Source organism: Cyprinus carpio, chromosome B4 (genome assembly GCF_018340385.1).
Source record: "Cyprinus carpio isolate SPL01 chromosome B4, ASM1834038v1, whole genome shotgun sequence".
NCBI lineage: Eukaryota > Metazoa > Chordata > Actinopteri > Cypriniformes > Cyprinidae > Cyprinus > Cyprinus carpio.
Window position 1 is genome coordinate 34,662,552 of NC_056600.1, and position 24,330 is coordinate 34,686,881.

General features: G+C 40.0%; 1 protein-coding gene and 1 pseudogene across 1 annotated transcript; one reads left to right on the forward strand and one right to left on the reverse strand.

Moving 5' to 3' along the window:
* Positions 1-1,772: 1,772 nt before the first annotated feature.
* Positions 1,773-23,446, reverse strand: LOC109063442 (annotated as a pseudogene).
* LOC122137248 (corneodesmosin-like) lies at positions 17,394-18,992 on the forward strand. Its single transcript, XM_042723016.1, has 3 exons — positions 17,394-17,492; positions 17,571-17,998; positions 18,988-18,992. Exons 1-3 carry the CDS (start codon positions 17,479-17,481, stop codon positions 18,990-18,992), a joined length of 447 nt encoding a protein of 148 aa, XP_042578950.1. The 5' UTR covers positions 17,394-17,478.
* Positions 23,447-24,330: the final 884 nt, after the last annotated feature.

The following is a 24,330-nucleotide window of genomic DNA, read 5'->3' on the forward strand; positions in this document are numbered from 1 at the left end:
AAATAATTCAATAAATGTGACAAGTGAACACTGACACACAATTCATAAAAGCAAAGCAATCTAATATTATAGATGGATAGGCATATGTTAATGATGAAATTGTCTGTGGACTCTGGCGCATGCTATTTTCGTCAGTGTCCAAATTTGCTCACTTGTTTTCGTTCAAGTCAAAGAGTGATAGTGCACTCAACTACCATGCACTATATAGGGATGTTGTTGTTGTTTTGCCCCGAAATGCAACAAGTCTTTGAATGGAAGATGCTCGTTTTCTTGCTTTCCTACTGATGTAACCCAGCAGAGACCATAAGGTAAACTCAATATGATTATTCCATGTAAACATCACATTGACCAGCTTAGTAACGGTGAAAGAGAAACTTAAATGATGCATAGTGCTTCAAGCCACGTTAAAAATAAGTTTGAAAAAGTTGTGGGGAGCGTTGTGGTGGTGACGTCGAAGGTGAGCGACTGTGGTGCTGTAGTTCGTTTATAGCCTAAGTTTAGCTTATAAGTTCTGCCACTTTTATTTAGGCTTCAACATTCATAAAAGTTATATTATTTTGTGAAGATTATCTTGAACAAAACGTAAGTTTCATGAACTATGGTTGAACACAGAGCTTATTTTTTGCAATATTCCAAAAGCCTATGGAAAAATCCTGTTGGCTTTTTGTCGACAGCACCAGTGTCATGCTAACAGCCGATCCGCCTACAGAGTGACGTCATAGTTCCTTCACTCTAAACAGCCAATCATGAACTAAATTAGGCTGGTCTTAGGCATGAAACTCCAGGGCTGGAAATGAGTCCCACTCTGGCCCTGATTGAATGCATTTAAATTCATAATGTTTTTGAATATAGAAAAAATAAATGATTTCAATGAATCAACTGAAATGATACTTTAAAATAAAAATAAATAGACCAGTCTTTGTCATTTACTTCTTTCAGTCAATTCGTTCAAATGGTTGATTCATTCAGAAATGAAGCAAGTGACTGTCCTTGTAATTGGATGTTTTGAATCACTGACTCACTAGATACATAAAAAATGCAGATTCATTCATAATCGAAGCACCGCTGTGTTTCCAAGGAGGTGTGCAGCAATTTAGCTGTGACGTTGTTTGGAACTATTTTTGTTGACAAATTTGGAACTTGGATCGATTCTGTAGGCTATAGAATAGATATAATATAAAATCTCTTTAATTTAAAAAAAAAATGCTCTGTAGTACTTACAGGGTTACTCCATCCCTAAAATGAAAATTTTGTCATTATTCACTTACCCCCATGTCGTTCCGAACCCGTAAAAGCTTTGTTGATCTTCAGAACACAATATAAGATATTTTGGATGAAAAAATTAAATAAAATAAATAAATAACAGTGTTAAGGTCCAGGAAAATATGAAAAGCATAATCAGAATAGTCCATCTGCCATCAATAATTCAACCTTATGTTATGAAGCAACGAGAATACTTTTTGTATATGAAAAAAACAAAAATAATGACTTTATTCAAATAATTCCTCTCCTTTGTCTCTCTAAATTAGCTTAGCACCACAAGGATACGATTTTTATGTATATTTACGCTTTGGTTTGAAAGACAAAAGTGCATCGGCGCAGCGCTGCTGACACAGAAGAGCATACGCCACCTGCGTACTGCTCAGAATTGCCAAAATGGCGCTACGCTGATTTGGAGAGACACAGAGGAGAGGAATTGTTGAATAAAGTCATTATTTTTACAGTTGAATCACTGATGGCAGATGGAGTATTCTGACGATGCTTTTCATGCTTTCTTGGACCTTGACACTGTTATTTATTTGGTAGTCTATGGGACAGTCTCAAGACTCCCTGTTTTCATCGAAAATATCTTAAATTGAGTATCCCTTTAAAGCAGATGCTGGTACACAAAACATTGAGTGCTCATTTTGAAATTGTCCATTTGCACATTTTAAGAAATTTGCTAAAAATGTTTAGTATATTTGTGATGTATGACAAGTACTGAGCGTGTCTGGCTCAGAACCAGCCAAAGCACAAAAGCAGATATGAATTTAGCAGTTAATCACATGAAACACTGAACATATCAATCACACCAGTGTGAATCTTCATGTGTTTTTTAAGGCTTCCTTTTTGATTGTAACACTTTCCACACTGTTGGCAGGTGAAAGGGCTTTCTCCAGTGTGAAGTCTCATGTGAACATTTAGATTTGCTTGTTCAGTGAAACTCTTTCCACATTGCTGGCAGGTGAAAGGTTTCTCTCCAGTATGAATTCTTATGTGGACATCAAGATGTTGTTTATATGTAAAACTTTTTCCACATTGAGAACAAGTGTAAGGCTTTTCTCCTGTATGAATTCATGTGGTTTTTAACACTTGTTTTTCGAGTGAAGTTCTTTCCACACAGTTTGCAGGTGAAAGGTTTTTCTCCAGTGTGGATTCTCATGTGGACATCAAGTTTTTTCTTATGTGTAAAACTCCTTTCACATTGAGAGCATGTGTAAGGCTTCTCTCCAGAATGAATTTTCAAGTGGTTGTTAAGGCTTGATTTCCGAATAAAGCTCTTTCCACATAGTTTGCAGGTATAAGGCTTTTCTCCAGTATGAATTTTCATGTGCCTTCGAAGAGTTTCTTTAAGAGTAAAACCTAGTCCACATTGATGGCAAGTGTAAGGCTTTTCTCCGGTGTGAATTCTCATGTGCCTTCTAAGAGTTTCTTTAAGAGTAAAACTCATTCCACATTGAGGGCATGTGTAAGGCTTTTCTCCAGCGTGAATTCTCATGTGCCTTCTAAGAGTTACTTTAAGAGTAAATCCTAGTCCACATTGATGGCATATGTAAGGCTTTTCTCCGGTGTGAATTCTCATGTGGGAATTAAGGTCTCCAAATCTGTTGAAACTCTTTCCACAGTTGGCAGGGAAAACAACTTACATTTCCTGTCTTATGAGCTCTTTTTTGTGTCTTTACAGTCTGTGAGCAACTAAATGATTTTTGTCCAGTTATGAAATCACAGTGTTTCTCATACTGATCTTTATCATCATTTTCATCGAGTTCTTGACTCTCCTTTTTCAGTGATATCAAGTCTAAAGGAAAACAAAAAAACAAAAAAAACAAATGCAAGTTAAAACCAGTTTTAATGACACAAAACCTTAGGTTACTGACATAACCCGGTTCTCTGATAACACGAGTGAGGTATCTCACTATGGGACCGCCTCAGGGCATGGCCGATCGCAGAAGCACCAATAACACCACGTCTGCCAACCATGGCAGACCAATCGCTACAGTGATCAGGGAGTCCTGCCTCCCTGTATATAAACCGCAGCTACCTGCCATTTCGTCATTCTCCGCATATCTCTTCTCCGTGCAGGATAGACAAGGAGGACAATGTTTGTGAGATACCTCACTCATGTTATCAGAGAACCGGGGTTACGTCAGTAACCTAACATTTTCTTTCTAACATTCGTTCAGTATCTCACTATGGGATATAGACAACTCCCGTATTGCCGATATGCTGACGAAGCAGACTAAGAAAGGCTGTGTAATTATCTGAATCATAGCTCCCAACGGAGGTGAAAACAGAATAATATGAGGAACTCGTCCTTTAGTAAAATTGCATTATACAACCTGACTACTTACTCCCAGAACTGAATGGGCCAGAGAGGGCTCTGTCACATCCAGTCTATCGAAAAGAGCAAATGTGTGCGGAGAAGACCAGCTAGCTGCCGCACAAATTTCCTGAATAGAGATGCCTCTAAACAGAGCCCAGGAAGTAGCCATGCCTCTAGTAGAGTGTGCTCATAGTCCTATTGGGGGTTCCAAATTCGAATTATTGTAACATAATACGATAGCCTTCACCACCAATGAGAAAAGCGTTGATGGGACTGGACTTTGAACTGCCCACACGAACACTTTGCACACTTAAATTCCTTCTTCGTTCCCCCGCGGGAGGGAGAAAGGAATCGTTTTGAAGGGATGGGACGGAGAAACCCTGAGTGCCGTCTCCAAACCCTTCTTGTTGCCAAACTGATGTCTCAGGTCGACCGCCTCTTTTTGTTCCCCTGAGGGGGGGCCGACCGTGTTTCGGTGCTGCGGCTGCGAACGATTGTTTCGGTTTCACTAAACCAGGCTTTGACTGAGGGCCTGTGCTTCCCGGCTGTTGTGGCGGAGCAGGACGGGAAGGTTGATAATCCGAATGACCTCCTCTACCTGAAGGCCTGAAATTCGGACGGCTTGGGTGATAAGGACGAGCTGCCAGCTTTCTGGGGAGACAGATCTCGACTGCTTCTCCCTCTTTTTTCTGCAGGTCACATTGCTGACACATAGCGACACATACTGTCGCGCTGAACATGGCCTTTGGATCGATAGGGGCATCCAAAAACTCTTTCACTTACACTTTTTCTTTGTCAGAGAGGCCTGACAAACCCAGCCATAACGATCTCTCTCCCACAACCTCTAAGCCCATACTCCGACCGCAACTTTGAACTGCTCCGCGGGACGTGCGCAGATTTAAATCTGCAATGATGCATATCTCCTCCCAGAGTGCTGGGTTGGGAGAACCAGAGTCCAGCTGATGCCCCATCTCCTCTAATAACTCCGCTTGATAGGCTGTAAGGAGGGACGTAGCGGTCAAAGCACGTACGAGGCGGCGAAGCACTCTGTTTTCCCTGGCAATGAGGCCCCAGTTGAATAGAGCGCTGCCCTGCGGCTCGGATTCAAATGATTCGCCATGGATGGTTCTACAGGGGAGGATCTGTCATCCCCAAATTCTCCATTCCCTGGACATCTAGCCTCGAGAAGCCCTTAACAGGTACTCGGTGGGAAATAGGCTTATCCCAAAACCTCGTCATTTCAGCCACACAAACCGGGACGGCTGGAATAAACTGCCTCGCTGGAGGGAGACGTGACGGAAGTCTCTTTCCGTCATACAAGTCTCTTTCAGCTCCTTTATCTGCTGGTTGGGATGGCCAGTCAATCGACAGTCTAGCCACAGCCCTGCGACAGACCTCGAGAAGATCTGTATCCGTCTGCACAGGGGAGGGTGAGCTCTCATCCTGTGCACTCGGCGGACGCGACTGCATCGGGGGAAGAATAGCATCTTCATCGTCGTCATCCTCATCCTCGAGGATGGTCACCAACACTTCGTCATCGTCATCTTCCTCTCCTGCTAACGGATCTTCAAACAGCGGGGGAAGGATGGGTGACACCTTCTCCATCATCTCACCCCAGGAGCTGGAGGCCTGTGGACAATCCATCGGTTCCTCTCTGGGTTGAGCAGAGAGGCATGGGTCCGACTTCCCAGCTACTGCAACCCGAAGCCTTCGCTCTCGGGTTTTGACCGAGAACGTTGTGCAGTGGGGACAGCCCTCTGGGTTGGACAACGCTGCCTGAGCATGTTTAGCACCCAAGCAGGAGATGCAGAGACTGTATGAATCTTTTGCAAAAATCCACATTCCGCACACACAGATGAGGAGGATGGCCCTTTCCTCCGGGGCTCTCCGGCTCTTTTGCAGTGGCCATGAAGCCTGCACTCTCTTCGTACGGTAAGCCCACCACAACGTGACAACTAGTAGGGAGCTGTGCTGCGACAGAGAGCTTTTTTCCTACTTTTTGGTGCGTGGTGAGCACGCCAAAAACTTGGAAAAATAAATAGGAAAAACTTAAAGTAGAAAACTAGCCTTAACGCATTAGTTATCTTACTCTAAGTGGCAAGTCAATTGACAAACATTAAGAAACTATTGCGTTTGGGACGTTACCTTGCGGCTCCGTTGATAAACTGTTTAGCAATAATTCCCAAAGTCTGCTGAGGACAGCTTCCGAAATCTTCACGGGAAGAGAGCGAGAATGACGAAATGGCCGGTAGCTGCGGTTTATATACAGGGAGGCAGGACTGCAGCGATTGGTGTTATAGGTGCTTCCGCGATCGGCCATGCCCTGAGGCGGTCCCATAGTGAGATACTGAACGAATGTTAGAAAGAGAACCAATATGTATAGTAGATCTTATATGCACTAAGCTAGAGGTATAGAAGGTATAAAAGAGGTATAAAATATAATCACAAAACCTCTTATTATATTTAGCTCTTCACTTTCTTCAGGACATGTTCTAAAGACATTAAAACTGGCAATTATCAAACAATATGATTTAATTATAGCCCAATCTGCCGTTTATTTCTAAAATATGAGAAAAAGCGTCTTCTCTACTGTTCATTTTTACATAGTAACAGTACCTTTCAGGATTTAAGCCCAATCATAGTACAGAAGGTGTGAATAAAGAGACATTTCATCAAACACAGGAATGGAGTGCCACAGGGTTCTGTATTGGGTCCTCTGCTTTTCCCCTTGTATGTGCTTCCCCTGAGGGACATTATTTAACTTTTATGCAAACAGTACTTTTTTTTTTTTGCACCATGACAAAGCTTCTCAACTTTTCTTAAGCAGCCAATTTAAAAAATCTGCTAATTACACACAAACCTTTGAATGGCTGAAAGTCTTCAGTACTTAAGTAGTCTTCCACGGTTTAATCCATTATTTTTATGATAGTCACAAAAATTCTGGATTGGATTTTTTTCTTTAATAGCCTTCATTGTCTGAGACTCAGGCTCTCTCAGTTTAAGTCTCTTATGTTTAAGTTATTTCTGACATCTCTGATTTTTTTAAAGATTTTTTTTTTGCGGTTTTGCCTTTTATTAGGATATGACAATATTGTAGACAGGAAGCAAAGTGGGAGAGAGAGGGTGGTGGGATCGGGAAAGGTCTGCAAGCCGGCACTTGAACAAAGGATGACCAAAAATCAACGGCACTACATGAGATATGAGACAACCTGTCTGCCGAAGCCATGCACTAAGTATTAATATAACAAATTTGCTTTATCTTGAAATAGTTTAGAAACTAAATAATGCTGAAACCTTCATGATTTAAAAGCAAGATTGATTTAGTATATAATATAGTAAAATATATTTGTTTAGGAAATGCATAGTAACCCAGAGCAGTGGGCAGCCATTTATGCCAGCCCGAGACTCAAACCCACAACCTTAGGGTTAGGAGTCAAACTCTCTAACCACTAGGCCATGACTTCCCTGCACATGGACGAGACGTTGACAAGCTAAAACTAATATCTGATGATAAAAACTATTACGAAATTTTTGCCGTGTCTTTGTTAAGATGAGACGGGACTATAATGTTATTTGAGGACAACCGGACATTTAAACTACATTGTCCCATTTTTCCCGGGAGTCACTATTTGTTGTCCATTAACCCTCTGGAATCTAAGGGTATTTTTGGGGCCTGGAGAAGTTTTGTCACGCCCTGACATTTGTGCTTTTTTCAGTTTCTTATAAATATCTAAATTGCTAAAGTCTAATCTCACTGTAATCAGCACAAACTAGGCTATAATAATATGTGAGCAGCATGTATGTACATGATTTTGTTTTTTGAGAAAAAAAATGTTATGCGTGGTTAGTGAAAAACTAAAAATGTTAAATCACTTGAATAAGGCAATAAAACACATACAGAAAATTGGTTCCCAGGAATTTTGAGAATTGGAGCTTGTAGCCTAGAATTTTTTTTTTTCTAAATGATGTGAAAATCATCTTGTTTACTCACTTACAGAAAACAATATATTGATTTAAATTTTCTAAGACACTTTTTGTTGGTAAAAGTCATATGCGAGTAGGCGTCAACTATCATGAATTCACACCTGAGAAGACAAAGGCCTGCATAATGAGCTGCATAATGAGCCATTCAGTCAGCTGTGTCACTGAGAGGGATGAGTTACAAGAAAGAATGTGAGGACAAAATAAATGTATATAATTTTATGTTTGTAGTTCATTTAGAAATATATATAATTATCCCACAACATAATTTAATATTCACTTGTGAGTGCAGTTAAACAGTTTATTAGGAACAACCAAAGCTGACTTTCAAACTGAATTTTTGCATCATTACTCGTCACATAATCCTTCAGAAATCCTTTTAACAATCTTATTTTCTACAAAAAAAAACACGTATTGTTATTATTATCATTATCATTATTATTATTATTATTATTATTATTATTATTAATGTTGAAAAGAGCTGAGAATATTTTTTTTTAGTTTTTTTAGGGGGGATAAATTGAAAGAACAGCAATGATTGTTACATTTGTTACAGTTACATTTATTGTTACATTTATATTATTTACATCAAGCTTTTGAATGGTGTAGTAGTGTATATTGTTATTGAAACTTCATAATATTTCACTTGATTATACATTTAGTCAGGAATTATAGTTTGGAAAAAGTCTTTGGAAAAAGTCTAACTAGTAAAATGTTTACACGTTATGTGAAAACTAGTACAAGTATATAAATATATAAAAAGAGACTTACTCATGTTTATGATCTCTGCTGAATAAAGTGGTTCATTCTTTTTTCTGAGGAAATCCAAATCTCAAATCCTCAACCACATCACATCTTTTTGGGGTGAATTATGTCTTATTCCTCTCATCGCGAAGCAAACAGTAAAATAAAAAAAACTTGAAGAACAGTCTCGCTGCGTTGTCTTCTGTTGTGTGGGCGTATTCAAGCCGCGCGCTTCAGTGAAACATTTGAATCTCAAAAGCGCGCGCTCGGCGCGCGGGGCGTGGTCGCATTAGAAGATAATGAAGGGAGACGTGAAAAACGGACATCGCGTTGTTTTCATATGGATTACTTTATCACAGAATATTTGTTTTCAGCAGCACTTGTTTAGTTTAAAAGTAGACATGTCAGGCTTTCTATAGATATCTCTCTCATGTATCTGTGTTGAGTATTCACTGAGTTACAGTTCATTTTAATGACGCATTTGTAACTGAAGATCAGCGCAGACAAAGGCCGCAGACAGCACTCCTTGTTTGTTATCTTTATTTTATAAGTGCACAAAGTTTTGTTGTTATTATGTCTGTATACAAAAAAAAAGTAGACCCTTTACAGATTCGATTGATGTATTGCTCTTATCTGTACGATCAAAACTGAAAGTGTAATTTAAGTTCTTTTCGGGGTTATCAGGAGAAAATACCCCAAAACGCGGATACGCGTTAATCGACTCCAGAGGGTTAACTTACAGTTAGTGAAGGTGGGATAGGTGGAATCGCGCTGATAGAAGTGCTCTCTCACCTCAAATACACACTAAACAGTACAAGTTTAAAAATCTAGTGCTAGGCCTCACATGTGTGGGAGCAAAGAACAAGCAGCTACCGCTCTGCATTGTTTTCTCAGAAATCTTACTAAATGAAGCTTTGAAACTGAGCAAACTACGACGGGACTTGGAGACTACACACGGTGAATATTTGCCCAAGCCTATTGAGTTTGAGAAGAAACTGAACGAGTAACAAAGAAGGAAAAAAAATATTGAAACGGAGTTCTCTGGCAACGACAACTGTAAAGCAGTAAATCTTGTTGTGTAAATAGTAAATCTCCTCTTTGCAAAGGCTAGAAAACCTCACACAATTGGTGAAAATTTGATTTTACCTGCCGCGAAAGAAATGGTTGGCGTGATGTGTGGAGAAAAGGTCAGCAAGCAGTTAAATCTGATTTCACTTTATGATAATACAGTTGAGAGAAGAATAAATGAAATGGCAGATGACATAAATCAGAAGTTGGTTTCAAACATTCAAAAGAGTGCCTTTTATGCCCTGCAGTTGGATGAATCGACCGATATAGCAAACCTTTCCAACCAACCTTGCTTATGTACGGTATGCAGTTTACAAATCCGAGGGAACGGATTGCGAAAGCGTGCGCACGGATTATGAATTCATGGGTACGGATTCAAAAACCGAAGGTACGGTTTACAAAATCTGAGCGCACGGATTGGAAATTCGTGGGTACAGTTTATTAATCCGTGGGCACGATTTGTTAAACCGAGGGAACAGTTTAAGAATTCGTGAGCACGGTTTATAAACTGAGGGGACGGATTGCAAAACCGTCGCCACAGATTAATTTTTTTTCTCCTACAGGTGACGTGCAGGGCTCCGTATAAAAGAGAGAAGACGTGGTACAGCTGAATCACTCAAATGACTGATTTAATCTGATAGTTTGTGTGGATTTATTTACTCATCTACTCTACATGCTACATTGAATAAATGTGTGCAGGAATTTCCCTCATGAGTAACACTATGCAATACACACAATCCCCCAATGAAATTTAGGACCTGATTAAATTGCCCACAACTCTGTTATACAGAGATTTGTGAAACAAAATTTCCATGACTTTTCCAAAAAAATTTCCAGGCCTGGAAATCGCTGTTTCGAGCAACTGATGCTCGCGGTTAATCACTTTTGCTGGTTCACCAATGTGGCTGTGTGATTGCTCTGTTACCTCTCCCTCTTCTAATCACATGCCAGAACCGTCACCCCCCAATTTACAAATTAACCACAGACGAATGCCCAGCTTGGAAGTAGGATCTTCTCAGATTCACTAGAATGCAGTATTAGTATTTGTCTGGTCATGTGATCTCAGTATCACATAAAACTGCTTTAATTAGGACGCTCATATGACCATTCTTCAAAAACATCATTCATTTCTATAGAGCTGGACATTTTTATTAAGGATCAAGTGAGTTCAGCTTTGAGAATGAAAACCAACCTGTTTTTTCCTTAGTATCTTCGTGTTTGACTCTGAATGCTTCAATCTTCATGTCTTCACACTCCTCTTTAATAAACTCCATCTTTGTTTGTTCCTCAGGATCTTCTTTTTTGACTCTGAATGTTTCTTCACTCTTCATGTCTTCCCTCTCCTCTTTAATAAACGCCATCTTTATAATTGTCTCGCGTGAATCTCAGCTGCTTCAGGAGTTTTTCTGTGTGTTTGGACACTTTGTCCTGTTTAAAATGAGAATTAGCATAAAGAACAATAAACAAATTAAATCTCTGGGTGTGTCTTAATCAGCTCCCCAGTTCAGAAGTCAGTGCACTGGTAAGGGAGTCAGTCAGAGAGATATAGAGAGAGAGAGAATAATACCACCAGCAGCAGCAACCAGCCTTCCACTCGCTCATGCACCCTCAGCCGATAACACACCGAACCCAACACCACTCCCACACTCCAGGAGCTACGCTCAGGCCCTGAAAGGACAAGCAAATACACTGTGGACTCTCATGCTGTCAGCTTTCTGATCTCACTCATCTCCACAGCATGCAAACACCTGCCTAACAATATCAATGTGGAATATTCAAGGATTGAATTCAGCAGCCTTTGGGCTAAAGAGTTCAAACACAGAATTCCAGAAGAGCATCAAGGAGATGGATATTATTATTCTGCAGGAGACATGGAGCAGGGCAGACACCATCACCCACTGCCCACCCAACTACAGAGAAATCATCCTACCATCACAAAAACTCAACACAGTCCGACAGGGACGAGACTCAGGAGGACAAATAATCTGGTACAAATCAAAACTCAACAACCACATCAAACAGTAAAGCAATGCAAATACTACGCCTGGCTTAAAATCCACAAGGAACTGCTCCCATCCAGAAAAGATATATACCTGTGTGTCATCAGATTCCCCCTACTTCAGCGAAGACACGTTCTCCACATTAGAGGAAGAGACAAGCCACTTCCAGGTCCAGAGAAACGTGCTCATCTGTGGAGACCTGAACGCAAGAACAGGACCACAGCCGGACTTCACTGACACACAAGGGACATCAACAACAAACTGACTGTTAATAACACATTCTCCCATATCCACAGAAATAACCATGATCATATAGTAAATAAGAATGGGAAAGACCTCCTGCAGCTCTGTCGAAGCCTGGGTCTGTATATCATCAACGTTAGGTTACGAGGAGACACTTTAGGGAGATTCACATTTAGCTCACATCTGGGGAATAGCACAGTTGACTATATGATAACAGACATAGATCCTTCATCTCTCAGATCATTCACTGTTAGAGAACTAACCCTTCTGTCTGATCACAGTCAAATCACTACATTATCTCAAAAAGACTGAAAATAACACTAACACAAAGCCCAGTAAACTGTACAACATCAGAAAACCATACAGATGGGCTGAAAACAGTGTTGAAGAATATCAAAAAACACTTAGCAGCCAAAAAATACAAGCGCTGATAAGATAGGTTTCTAAATGACACCTATGCTCACACTAATGAAGGTGTCAATCTTGCCGTCAAAGATTTAAATGACATATTTGAAAAATCAGCAAAACAATGGAAAAAATCAAATACCCAAAAATTTCAAAAATTGGTTTGATCAGGACTGCCAAACTATTCGCAAAAAACTGAGAACACTGTCAAATCAGAAACACAGAGATCCATCTTCTTTACTGTGAAACACTAAAACACTACAAACATACACTCAGAACCAAAAAAGCACAATACATCCAAAAACAACTCACAATAATTGAGAAGTCAGTGAACACAAACCAAATTTGGAATAATTGGAACAATCTGAAAAAAAATGATCATGAAGAATTGGAAATATGGGAAAGTAATTTCCAAACATTGTTTAATAAAGTACAAACAGACACAATCTGTTAACAAAACCAAACAATCAACCAACTGGGAAAACTAGAATTAGCAATCAAAGAAAACCAAAACCCATTAGATTTCCCAATAATTGATAAAGAACTTAAAGAAAGAATCAAAAACCTCCAACTCAAAAAAGGATCTGGACCTGATGGGATATTAAATGAAATGATAAAACACGCAAGCAGTAAATTTCAATTGGCCATTCTCAAACTATTCAATGTGATTCTGAGTTACTTCCCTGACATCTGGAATCAAGGCTTGATCACACCAATCTTTAAAAACGGAGATAAATTTGATCCTAACAACTACAGAGGCATCTGTGTGAGCAGCAACATGGGAAAGTTATTCTGTAGCATAATAAATGCTCCACTATTAGACTTCATCACCACACACAATGTACTGAGCAGAAGTCAAATTGGATTTTTACCAAATTACCGTACATCTGAGCACAACTACATATTACAAACATGTTAACCAAGATAAAGGTAAAATATATGTATGCTTTATTGACTTTAAAAAAGCTTTTGACTCAATTTGGCACCAAGGACTGTTTTAAAAACTTACTGAAAGTGGCATAGGAGGTAAAACCTATGACCTCATCAAATCAGTGTACACTGAAAGTAAATGTGGCGTAAAAATCGGCACCAAACGTACGAGATATCTTTCCCAGGAGCGTGGAGAGAGACAGGGCTGCTGCTTAAGCCCAACATTATTTAACATTTACATCACTGAACTGGCGAGCAGTCGCCCCTGGCCTCACCCTACACACCTCACAGATCAGGTGCCTGCTGTATGCAGACGATCTGCTTCTGCTGTCTCCCACTCAACGTGGTTTACAGCAGAACCTGGACCTGCTAGAACAATACTGACAGACCTGGGCCCTGACAGTCAACCTGAAGAAAACCAAAATCATGATCTTCCAGAAAAGAACACAACACACATTTACATTAGGCACTTACCAGATAACACACAGATCACACTACAACTACCTGGGTTTGAAAATCACATCAACAGGAAACTTTAATCATGCTGTGAATGAACTGAGAGATAAAGCGTGCAGGGCCTTCTACGCCATAAAATGGCAATGTCCTATAGAAATCCTTATTAGAATTTGGAAGAAATATTAGAATCAGTAATTGAGCCCATTGCCCTCTATGGCAGTGAGGTGTGGGGTCCACTGACAAATCCAAATCAAGATTTCACCAAATGGGAAAAACATCCAATTGAGACCCTGCATGCAGAACTCTGTAAAAATATATTACATGTGCGCCGACACACAACAAATAACGCATGCAGGGCAGAATTAGGCAAATATCCTCTGATCATAAAGATACAAAAAAGGCAATTAAATTCTGGAAACATCTGAAACTCAGTGACCCCCAACTAGGGATGTCAACGATTAATCGATGATCGATTAATTGTCGATAAGAGATACAATCGATTAAGGCTGTCGATGGTCCGTTAACTGATTTAATGCTGGGCTGCGTGCGGCTCATGCGCAGAACACGTGCGAGCGGCTGTGAGTGACGGTGACGGTATATAAAAGCATCATCATTCATTCACAATGTACAAATTAAGCTTTGAATGTGATTTTAAACTTTAAAGTAGCCTACATTAAAATAGAAACAACATAAAAGTTCTTCAACATAAAAAGCATATCGTGCGCTTTGCAGGGCTGTGGGACACAGGACATAAAGGCTATCCTATTACTTGTTAATTCGTTCCTACGACTTATTAATTTGTGGCAATTGCCCATGTTTCATTAATTTTGTTTCCTAAATAACAGATGATTTAACTAAATAAGGGAACAAATTAATAAATCGAACAAATTCCTAATTCATGAAATCTTTAATTTCCCTTCCCATGTTTACCACAGTAAGAGATGCGAAAACAGTTATTAAAAGTGAAAGATAATAAAATAAACCTGCGAAATTAGAGGGTTAGACTGTGAAGATTTAGGAAAAGAAAACTTGCCTTTATGTTATTGAATTTGTGGAAATTCATGACTAACCGGCAAACCAGAACAAAGCCGCGTAAATGAAGGCTATAGGCTCGAACGTCATCCAGATGCATGCTAGCGATCTAACATTTTCTATTATTCCTCTAATAAACAAAGCTTTTATACCACACTTGTCATAATCAGAGCTTATAATCTGTAAATAAATAATTGCTGGATTCAAAACAGCGATTAATAGGCGCTGTGACCGACACAATACGTTTTCCCACGCGCATTCATCGTTCATGAGTTTCTGCATGGACCTAACTAAAGCACAGGTTCTCAAGCCCTGGGACAAAATGGGATGCTTTAAGGAAAATGTATAGCCTATATAAGTAATAGGCCCAACATAAAAATAACTTCTTTTTTTTTTAAATATGCGAAATATATCCGACTTAAATAATTAAGATAACGGATTTAAAACAGAAGTGTGGCTACGCTCCATAAGTTCACGAAAAAAAGGATGACAACGCATTCTGTTTGTTTGCTTTATTTTACAAGAGCACAAATATTCTGTTTTTATTGTGTGTGCGCACAAATAAAACTAAACACTTTTGCGGAAAAGGTTTTTTTATGTCTCAGCTGTTTCGATTGCGCCGGAGCCTGCTGCACACGTATATTCTAGCGATTCAAACTTCTGTTCATTATCTAAATAAAATAGTCAAGTAAACATTTAAAAGGTTACACTAGTCAACACAAATAAACCTAAATAGACCGCAGGGCACAAAGTAACCACAAAGAAAAGCGGGGGTAAAAAGTAACACAGACATTTTAGATAGTTGCAAAGGGTTAACTATGACGTTCTCCCGGGCTTTTCACCGCACTGTCGGCAGACGTCTTCCCGCCAACTTTCGAGAAAGTTCGTCACATATCCGATGAGAACTGAGGAGAAAACTCTTTCGTCAGCATGTAAGTATTGTTTTTTATAATAGTTGTTTTTTCGATTTTTAAATTATGTATGAAAGTAGGTTAGTCCCACCTTATATTGATGTGATTACCGTCTTCTTGGCTAAAAGATGTTACCATTTTGAAAGATGTGAAAAACGCATAGTGACTGCTAAACAGTCCTGAGGTAAACACTACACAGCGGGGTTAGTTGTAACACGGTGTTACAACTAAGCCGCACATAACAATCGGCAATGTCGGATTGTATCAAGTACATTTAGCGAATAAATATATATATATATACTTATAAAACAAAATAAATAAAAAAAAATATATATATATATATATATATATAGCTTATAAATTATGTTTGTGTACACACTCAAACACATATATCATTTATAAGCTATATAACGTTATACATACATATGCATATTATACATATGTATGTATATATAGATTATAACGTTAAATATAAATGCTGTGTGTGTGTGTACACAGACACACACATGTAGCCTATATAATTTTTATTTAAATAAATTGGATACATTCCCATTGTATTACAGTAAGTACAGTTTGCACAAACACTTGTTGCATTTCTTTTATTCACAGGGTTAGAAATAGTAGAAAGTCAACAACTAGAGGACAGACTACTAGGGAAGTTTTTAGTTTGGCAGCCGGAGAGGTGGAGAGAGGCAGGTCCTTGCGAAGCGTGGCAGGTAGCTATGGCATCTGCCATGTTACTCTACACCGATTCATAACACGTAAACACAGACTGCAGGAGCAGGGAGTAAGATCACCACTACCTCCAGTGGGTTACTCTTCACACAAAAAGGTGTTTACTTCAGAGCAGGAGGAGCAGCTTGCTGCGTATTTGAGTCGTGCGGCAGCAATGTGTTATGGGCTGAGCCCCAAGGAGGTAGGCTGGTTGAACTAGGATAAGCTAGGAATTATTGCTCTGTTCTGTTGAATTCTGTTCACATTCAAGTGCCTGTTTCTGTTATAAATGGTAGGTTCGTTTGTTTGAATGCTTAGAAAAAATTATTTAATACATAGGCCTACACACTCTCTCTCTCTCTCTCTCTCTCTCTCTCTCTCTCACACACACACACACACACACACACACACACACACACAAATACATACATAGGCTACACACATGCATACAAGTATGCATATATACTTACACGAATAAGCAATTTTAGGATGCCTTGTGGGATGTATGTAAAAGCAATTCATGTAGTTGACTTATTTTTTTCCCCCCCTTTTATATTTTTGTGTTTTTTAGGTTCGAAAACTTGCATTCGAATGCGCAGTCAAGTTCCACTGCAAATTCCCAGAATCCTGGTCAAAAACCCAAATGGCAGGCAAAGACTGGTTTACATCCTTCCTCAAAAGGAACAGGTCTCTTTCATTACGAAAACCACAAGCCACCAGTATGGCGAGAGCAACTAGTTTCAATTCTCACAATGTAGGAATTTTTTTTAACAATTTAGACACTGTATACAAAACTCACCATTTTAGGCCAAATGACATATGGAATATGGATGAGACTGGTGTGACCACAGTACACACCCCAGAAAAAATAATTGCGACAAAAGGAGTGCGCCAGATCGGAGCAATGACATCTGGAGAAAGGGGTACGCTTGTGACTGTGGCAGTGGCCATTAATGCCCTGGGGAATTCGGTGCCTCCGTTTTTTGTTTTTCCCCGTAAACGATTTCACTCTCACTTCATCCATGAAGGGCCGCCTGCATCAGCCGGAGCAGCAAATGGGTCTGGTTGGATGCAAGCAGAGGAATTTTTGCAGTTCCTTCACCACTTTGCCAACCATACAAAACCCTCGCTAGAAATGAAGGTACTTCTCTTGCTGGACAATCACGTGTCCCACCTGTCTGTGCCAGCCATGGATTTCTGTAGAGAAAGAGGCATCGTTTTACTTACTTTCCCACCACATTGCACTCATAAGCTCTGTCCCCTGGACAGAACAGTTTTTCGATCTTTCAAAGGGAGGGTCAACACGCACCTGGACACCTGGAAAGCTCACCCTGGCAAGAACGCCACAATATACGACCTCCCTGGGATTGTTGCAAAAGCGTTGCCACAGGCAACAACACCTGAGAACATCATGTCGGGTTTCAGGTATCTATCTATTAAATAAAAAATAATAAAATTCTTAATTTCCTTTGGGATGAATAAATTATCTGTCTATTTATCTAGGTGCACTGGTATCTGGCCCTACAGCCCTGATGTGTTTGGAGAAAATGACTTCGCTCCTGCATATGCAACCGACCGACCAGAGCCAACTACCTTGACATCCTCTGCAGATTCCTCCACACTCCACCAGGGCTCCACCACACTCCACCAGGGCTCCTCCACACTCCACCAGGGCTCCTCCACACTCCACCAGGGCTCCTCCACACTCCACCAGGGCTCCTCCACACTCCACCAGGGCTCCTCCTTTCTCTCTTCACCAGGGCTCCTCCTCTCTCACCACCAGCGCTCCTCCACACTCCACCAGGGCTCCTCCTCTCTTCACCAGGGCTCCTCCTCTCTCCACCAGCGCTCCTCCACACTCCACCAGGGCTCCTCCTCTCTCCACCAGGGCTCCTCCTCTCTCCACCAGGGCTCCACCACACTCCACCAGGGCTCCTCCACACTCCACCAGGGCTCCTCCTCTCACTCCACCAGGGCTCCTCCTCTCTCCACGGGCTCCTCCACACTCCACCAGGGCTCCTCCACCAGGGCTCCACCACACTCCACCAGGGCTCCACCACTCCACCAGGGCTCCTCCACACTCCACCAGGGCTCCTCCTCTCTCCACCAGGGCTCCTCCTCTCTCCACCAGGGCTCCTCCACACTCCACCAGGGCCTCCACCAGGGCTCCACCACACTCCACCAGGGCTCCACCACACTCCACCACCACCCCTCCACACTCCACCAGGGCTCCTCCTCTCTCCACCAGGGCTCCTCCTCTTCCTCCACGGGCTCCTCCACACTCCACCAGGGCTCCTCCACACTCCACCAAGGCTCCTCCACCAGGGCTCCACCACTCCACCAGGGCTCCTCCACACTCCACCAGGGCTCCTCCACACTCCACCAGGGCTCCACCACACTCCACCAGGGCTCCTCCACACTCCACCAGGGCTCCTCCACACTCCACCAGGGCTCCTCCACACTCCACCAGGGCTCCTCTGTGCCTGAATTCATTCCTGCTTTAGTCAGGCCCTTTCCCAAGGCACCTCCAAGAAAAGAAGTTGCCAAGCCCAGAAAGAAGATAATAAGTGCCATCCTCACAGACACTCCAGCCGTTGCAGAGGAAGAGGTTCGAAAGAGTAAAAAGACAGCCCCCAAGAACAGAAGCCTTGGTGTGAAAAAGCGAAGTAAATCAAGTAACTCAGTCGACTGCCTTGTGTGCGGGGAGGAATTTACATCATCTGCACCTGGAGAGAAATGGGTTAAATGTGTCTTTTGTGATGGGTGGTCACATGAGTTATGCACAGAGGGAAATGAACATTATGTTTGTCACGTCTGTGATGAAGAGTAAGTTGTATTAAAGTTCACTCAAAAATGAAAAGGAGCCAATGATTTACTCACCCTGAAGCCATCCTAAGTGTATATGACATTCTTCTTTCAGACTAATACAATTCGAGTTGTATTTAAAAAATGTTCTGACTCTTTCAAGCTTTATAATGAGAGTTAATGAGTATTTTTTTTGGAAGTCCATCAGAGGACATTCATCTGTGATGGAAAATACACCCATTCACTCCCATTATAAAGCTTGGAAGAGACAGGACATTTTTTAATATAACTCAAATTATATTCGTCTGAAAGAAGAATGTCATATAAACCTAGGATGACTAAAGGGTGAGTTAATCATGGGGAAATTCATCATTTTTGGGTGAACCATCCCTTTAATGAGTAAAGTTTCTAGGCTACACGTCATACAGTGGTATGTTGAAAATGTTTCCACTTACTATGTCATGAATATTTGTTAGATTTATCATTTTTTAGTACGGATACAAAATAATCAGTTATTCAATTTATTCAAAATATCAGTTATACAGAAACGGTGTGAAAAGATCTTTACCTTGAAAAAGCTTATGCAAATGTTTAAATGTCTTTTGAAATGAAATGGTTTATGCACATTTTAAAATGTCTTAAGGTAAAAAAAGAAAGTTACATGATTTTTTAAAATGTTAGCCTATCGGTTCATGAAACTAAGGCCTATATACAGGTCTGTTTTTAAAAGTAAAATAAAAAGAAATTGACATGATTTGTTGTCTAATCTCCCTTAAATCACACAGTTGAAGAGGTTGAAATGTCTTCATAAATGTTAAGAGTGACATGTTTTTCATGTTTATTTATTTATTTATTAATGTATTTATTTATTTATTAATGTATTTATCTGATATGCTGGCTGTAATAAGAAAAATAAATTATTATAATTATTGAACCAGTTTATTGTGTGAAATCTGACTCTTCCAGCAACCGTTACAACTAACCCTCTGTCTGTTACAACTAACCCCGCCCACAGGGTAAATTGTAACATTTGACTCTATCCGCTTTGGGCGATACAGCACAGGAATGGTAGGTCCGACGAACATACAAACAGTGCTCATTTGTAAGAGAGGCTTGCATGTTGTTGGTTTTAAAAATATGGTTTGTCTAACCCCATTACTTTGTTAATTATTTGGCCAAATCCAAAAAGTGTTACGTTGTGCCCCGCGCTCCCCTAGTATACCGGTTCACTCTGTTATGCCAATGACGTTTTTGCTCATATGAAAAGGATGATATTTTCCGTCTATATGCGAATGCGTACAAGCATTAACATTATAAATAATAGTTTAACATTCAAATACATTGCGAATATGGAAACATTTGGATTTGTGCCGAATGAGACATGAGCAATAACCTCCAAATAGAAATCTAAAATCTCCTAAATCTAACCAAACCCGCGCTCGCTCGTCCTCGTATGCACGCACACTGTCACGATCTAATACACTGTAGCCTATGCCTGATTTATAAAAACAAATAGGCCTACCGGATTGCTAAAATTAAAAATCTGACATTTTATAGGACAGAATCCAGCTGGATCAAATTAATGTGAGCAACAGTGTTTTGCTGCAGCAGCGCCGATGTAAGCAGTTCACTTAATGTGCAGCAGAGCCACACGCGCGCCACAGTTACGTTTAGGATAATTTTATTTTAAATACCATAATGTCAGTTGAAAACATTGCAATTGTGTTTTAAAATACAACAACGAGCACACCACACAATCATTTAAAGAGGCGTGTGCAGCGATCTCCATGCGGGACATGAAACGGTCAACAAACTAAAATTAGGCTACCTCAAAAGTATGGCGCGTTCTCCTCATTTTATGAAATCATCATAATCACATCTATTCATTTTATAATCCTGCTACTAGCATTTTATTCAGACTAAAACCCCTTTAATTCAAGTGAGAAAGCGTTTTGTGTGGGGGGCTTTTGCACGTCCTGTCATGCCGGTGACTGCGTGCCTGCAATAGACGCATTTTGCAGCATTATGGTTAACGATTAATCGATTAATTGATCGTTAATTTAAATGACGATCGATCATGGAAATAATCGAAATTTGACATCTCTACCCCCAACCATATCATTATAAAGCCCTGCAACACCAAGAGATGAGCAAAGAAAGCAGTCCCCTCCAACCGTGGCACTACCATTTTGGCCCAGGCCTATGAATAGTGAGTGATTTTCATTCTAGCGTTTCATCCAATAAGCAGCCCGAGGAAAGCTTTGAGTGAAAGCTTCTCAGCCAATCAGCGGCTTCTACCGCACGTGTGGACTCGGCATCGTCACCATCAAGTGATCCAATGAAATGAATGACGTTGGCGGACGCCATTCATTCAAGACAGACACAGACAGTTTTGCAAATATGAAACGTAAAACAAAACAAAGCAGCTTATTTTATTTGAAATTCAGCAAGAAATGCTCCGTGGAACAGCAGGAGGAAAATCCTGCAATTTTAAGTTGTGATACAGTTCTTCTTGTCATTCTGAATTTATAAGAAACAGTTAAATAATTTTGGACAGTTCCCTGCCTGCCGTGTTGGGTAAATAAATGGAGAGAGAAACAGAACCTCCAAAGTTATAATTCTGTTTCAGTTTTTTTGTGTATTGAATGTACAAAAGAGATAAATGAAGTTAGCTTACTGCCAACAATTAAGGTGCATTTCTTTGTCCGCTTCATTACTGAGCTGAGGACAGCGATACAAGTTGCTGTCCTCAGTGCCACAGAAAAGCGCTGGAACGGAGATTAAGGGAAACTATTTTTTTTGGGGGGGGTCTGATTGATTCTGAATCACATCAGAATCAATCAGACTACATCACAAATCAAACAGAACTACATCCCTCACTGGCAAACCCAAACACATAAAAACAGAGTAAGTACAATGCTACTTGGCTCTAAAGAGAGAGTAGAGTTTGCAGAGTATCTGTACACAGTGTCAGATAAGAAACTGAGAAGCACGCTGACCAGATACAGACTCAGCGGACACAAGCTGATGATAGAGACGGGCAGAGATTGTGTTCACACTGTGATCTATAATATAGAACTGGATTTCTCATGACGTCATGAAAGTGAAGCCGCCACACCGCCATATTGGTAATCCCTAGTGTGCGTAAACGTTCTATTGAATTAATAGGAAATTGTATGATTTTAATGAGAAAACATCACCTAACAAGTCAGCGTTTATAAATCTGAAGTATCCCTGTACATTATTACAATGCAAACACCCTAGGCATTGTATTATTCATTGATATATATTTAAATCCATTTCTGATACTAATACGTTCATGTTTAATAATTGCTGAATAATAATGTTCATAAAGAAATAAGCTGTATTTTGTGTTGGATCGTTACCTGTGTCATCAGTGCGCAGCAGACACACCCACTTAGGTTTACGTTTAAATATATCGCTTATACTGCCCCAAAAGACCGTAAACACTGCAGATAACATCTGAAGTAAACATTAATTTACATACACATAACATAAAAACTAGTCCCGTTTGACTGATTTGCTTCAAATCGGCTGATTTTAGGACAGCGGTTTGAATGTGACTCAATGGTGCTCTCTGCCGGTAGGGATTAGTAAGATGGCGGATCGAACACTTCCGGTGGCTTCACTGCCTGTTGGCAGTTTAGAACGCGATGAGCGATCCAGTCATATATAGATCAGTGGTTCACACTGTGATCTAAATCAGGTGGAAACAGAACTGCACTTCCTCACAGAATGCTCCAAACACACGGACATACGGACAGTGTTCTGTGATCAAACACAGCAGATCCATCAGACATTTAAAACTCTCTCAAACCAGGAGAAACTGTGGTATCTGTTCGGCGAACACAAGAACTGTTGTGTGTTTGCTGCTCAATGTGTGTCTGTCTGTAGATTATGTTATACCATATACTTAGATGTATATTTTGCCTCCGTAAATCTAATACTGTATCTTATTTTATTTCTAACTTATACACTTACATACACTTCATACAATTCATTTTGCACTACATGCTTAATACTTTTTATATATTTTTATTATTACTATTATTCTCTTTCTTTCTGTTAATACATATGTGCACTATTTGTAAGCAGCCCATCTGGTAAGAGCTGTCATTACACGTTTGTGTTTGTTATCCTCGTTGTTTTCGCAGCAGGTTCATGAGCGCTGATTCGAGAGATTTGAATCACTGAATCGTTTTGCGAATCAATTGATTCAGTTGACTGGGAGTTTCATAAAGCTCGGTTCTTCCATCACTAGTCGCCAGTGTTTAAGATAAACTGATTCACGATGCACAGGGAGAAAAATGAGACGCACCGTTTCTGTTACTCATGTGCAGATGCGCTTTACTCACACGAAATGACTTTAATTAACACCACTAGATAAAACATCTCAGCATTTTATTCGTTAATAATTAATTTCGCGTTTTATATACAATTCTCTAAACGAGTCGTGTTTATTTAAACACTTTAAACTGTAAAAAGCACAAACCTTTCTTCAGCAGAATCACAGACGCAGGAGCACGGCGCAGTCTCGTGACGTCACATCGCCACACCAAAATAAAAGTCAAATATAAATAATAAGGTATATTAGGATTTGCAGAGCTATCAAACCCCAAAGCTATCAATACAGTTAAGCTGTACAGTAGTCTTACATCTCAATGCAAGCAACTGTGAAGTGCTTTAAATTCATGCTAAATTTACAGAGCATTTCTGACATTTTAAATCAAAAATAAACTTCAGTATCTTGATCTTAAAATTATAGGATAGGGAAGAACTTATAAATATTACAAATTTATTAAAAACTTGTAGATCAAAATTAAATTTGTGTTTGCAAGAAGATTTAACGAATTAGTTTATTAATTGAAACTCAAATCTTACATCAGTGTATTCATCTTATTCCATCTCAGTTTCTCCCCAGAACATAAACACGATAAATCAAATTTCAGCTTCAATTTTGCTAATTTCAGTTATTGGAAATTGATTTCAACACATCATTTTCCTCCCCATCTGAGCCCTCTATGAATATCAGATACACACTGAAAATAAACAAATCTGTCTTCTATAAGAACTGGATGGAAAGATGGTCTGTGTTTGATTAATTTTTAAATGAATTTGTGATATTTATTAATTTAGCAGCTCAGCTACGTCTTTATACACTGAAAAACAAGAATGCGACAAAATTCCAGGTTTCACTTCACATTTACACACAACCAACATAATATATTAGACATTAGTGATTTCACACTAGTGACAGTACCCAGGTAGCAAACAGACGTTGGCCCAACGTTGGGCCAACCATATTATTGGACGGCCAGCAGACCTTCTGCCAACCTAAAAATACCTTACCAACCTTCTGCCAACTTAAAAACCACTAAAACAACATTGGGCCAACCATGTCATTGGACAGCCAGCAGACCTAACAAATTTAAAAATA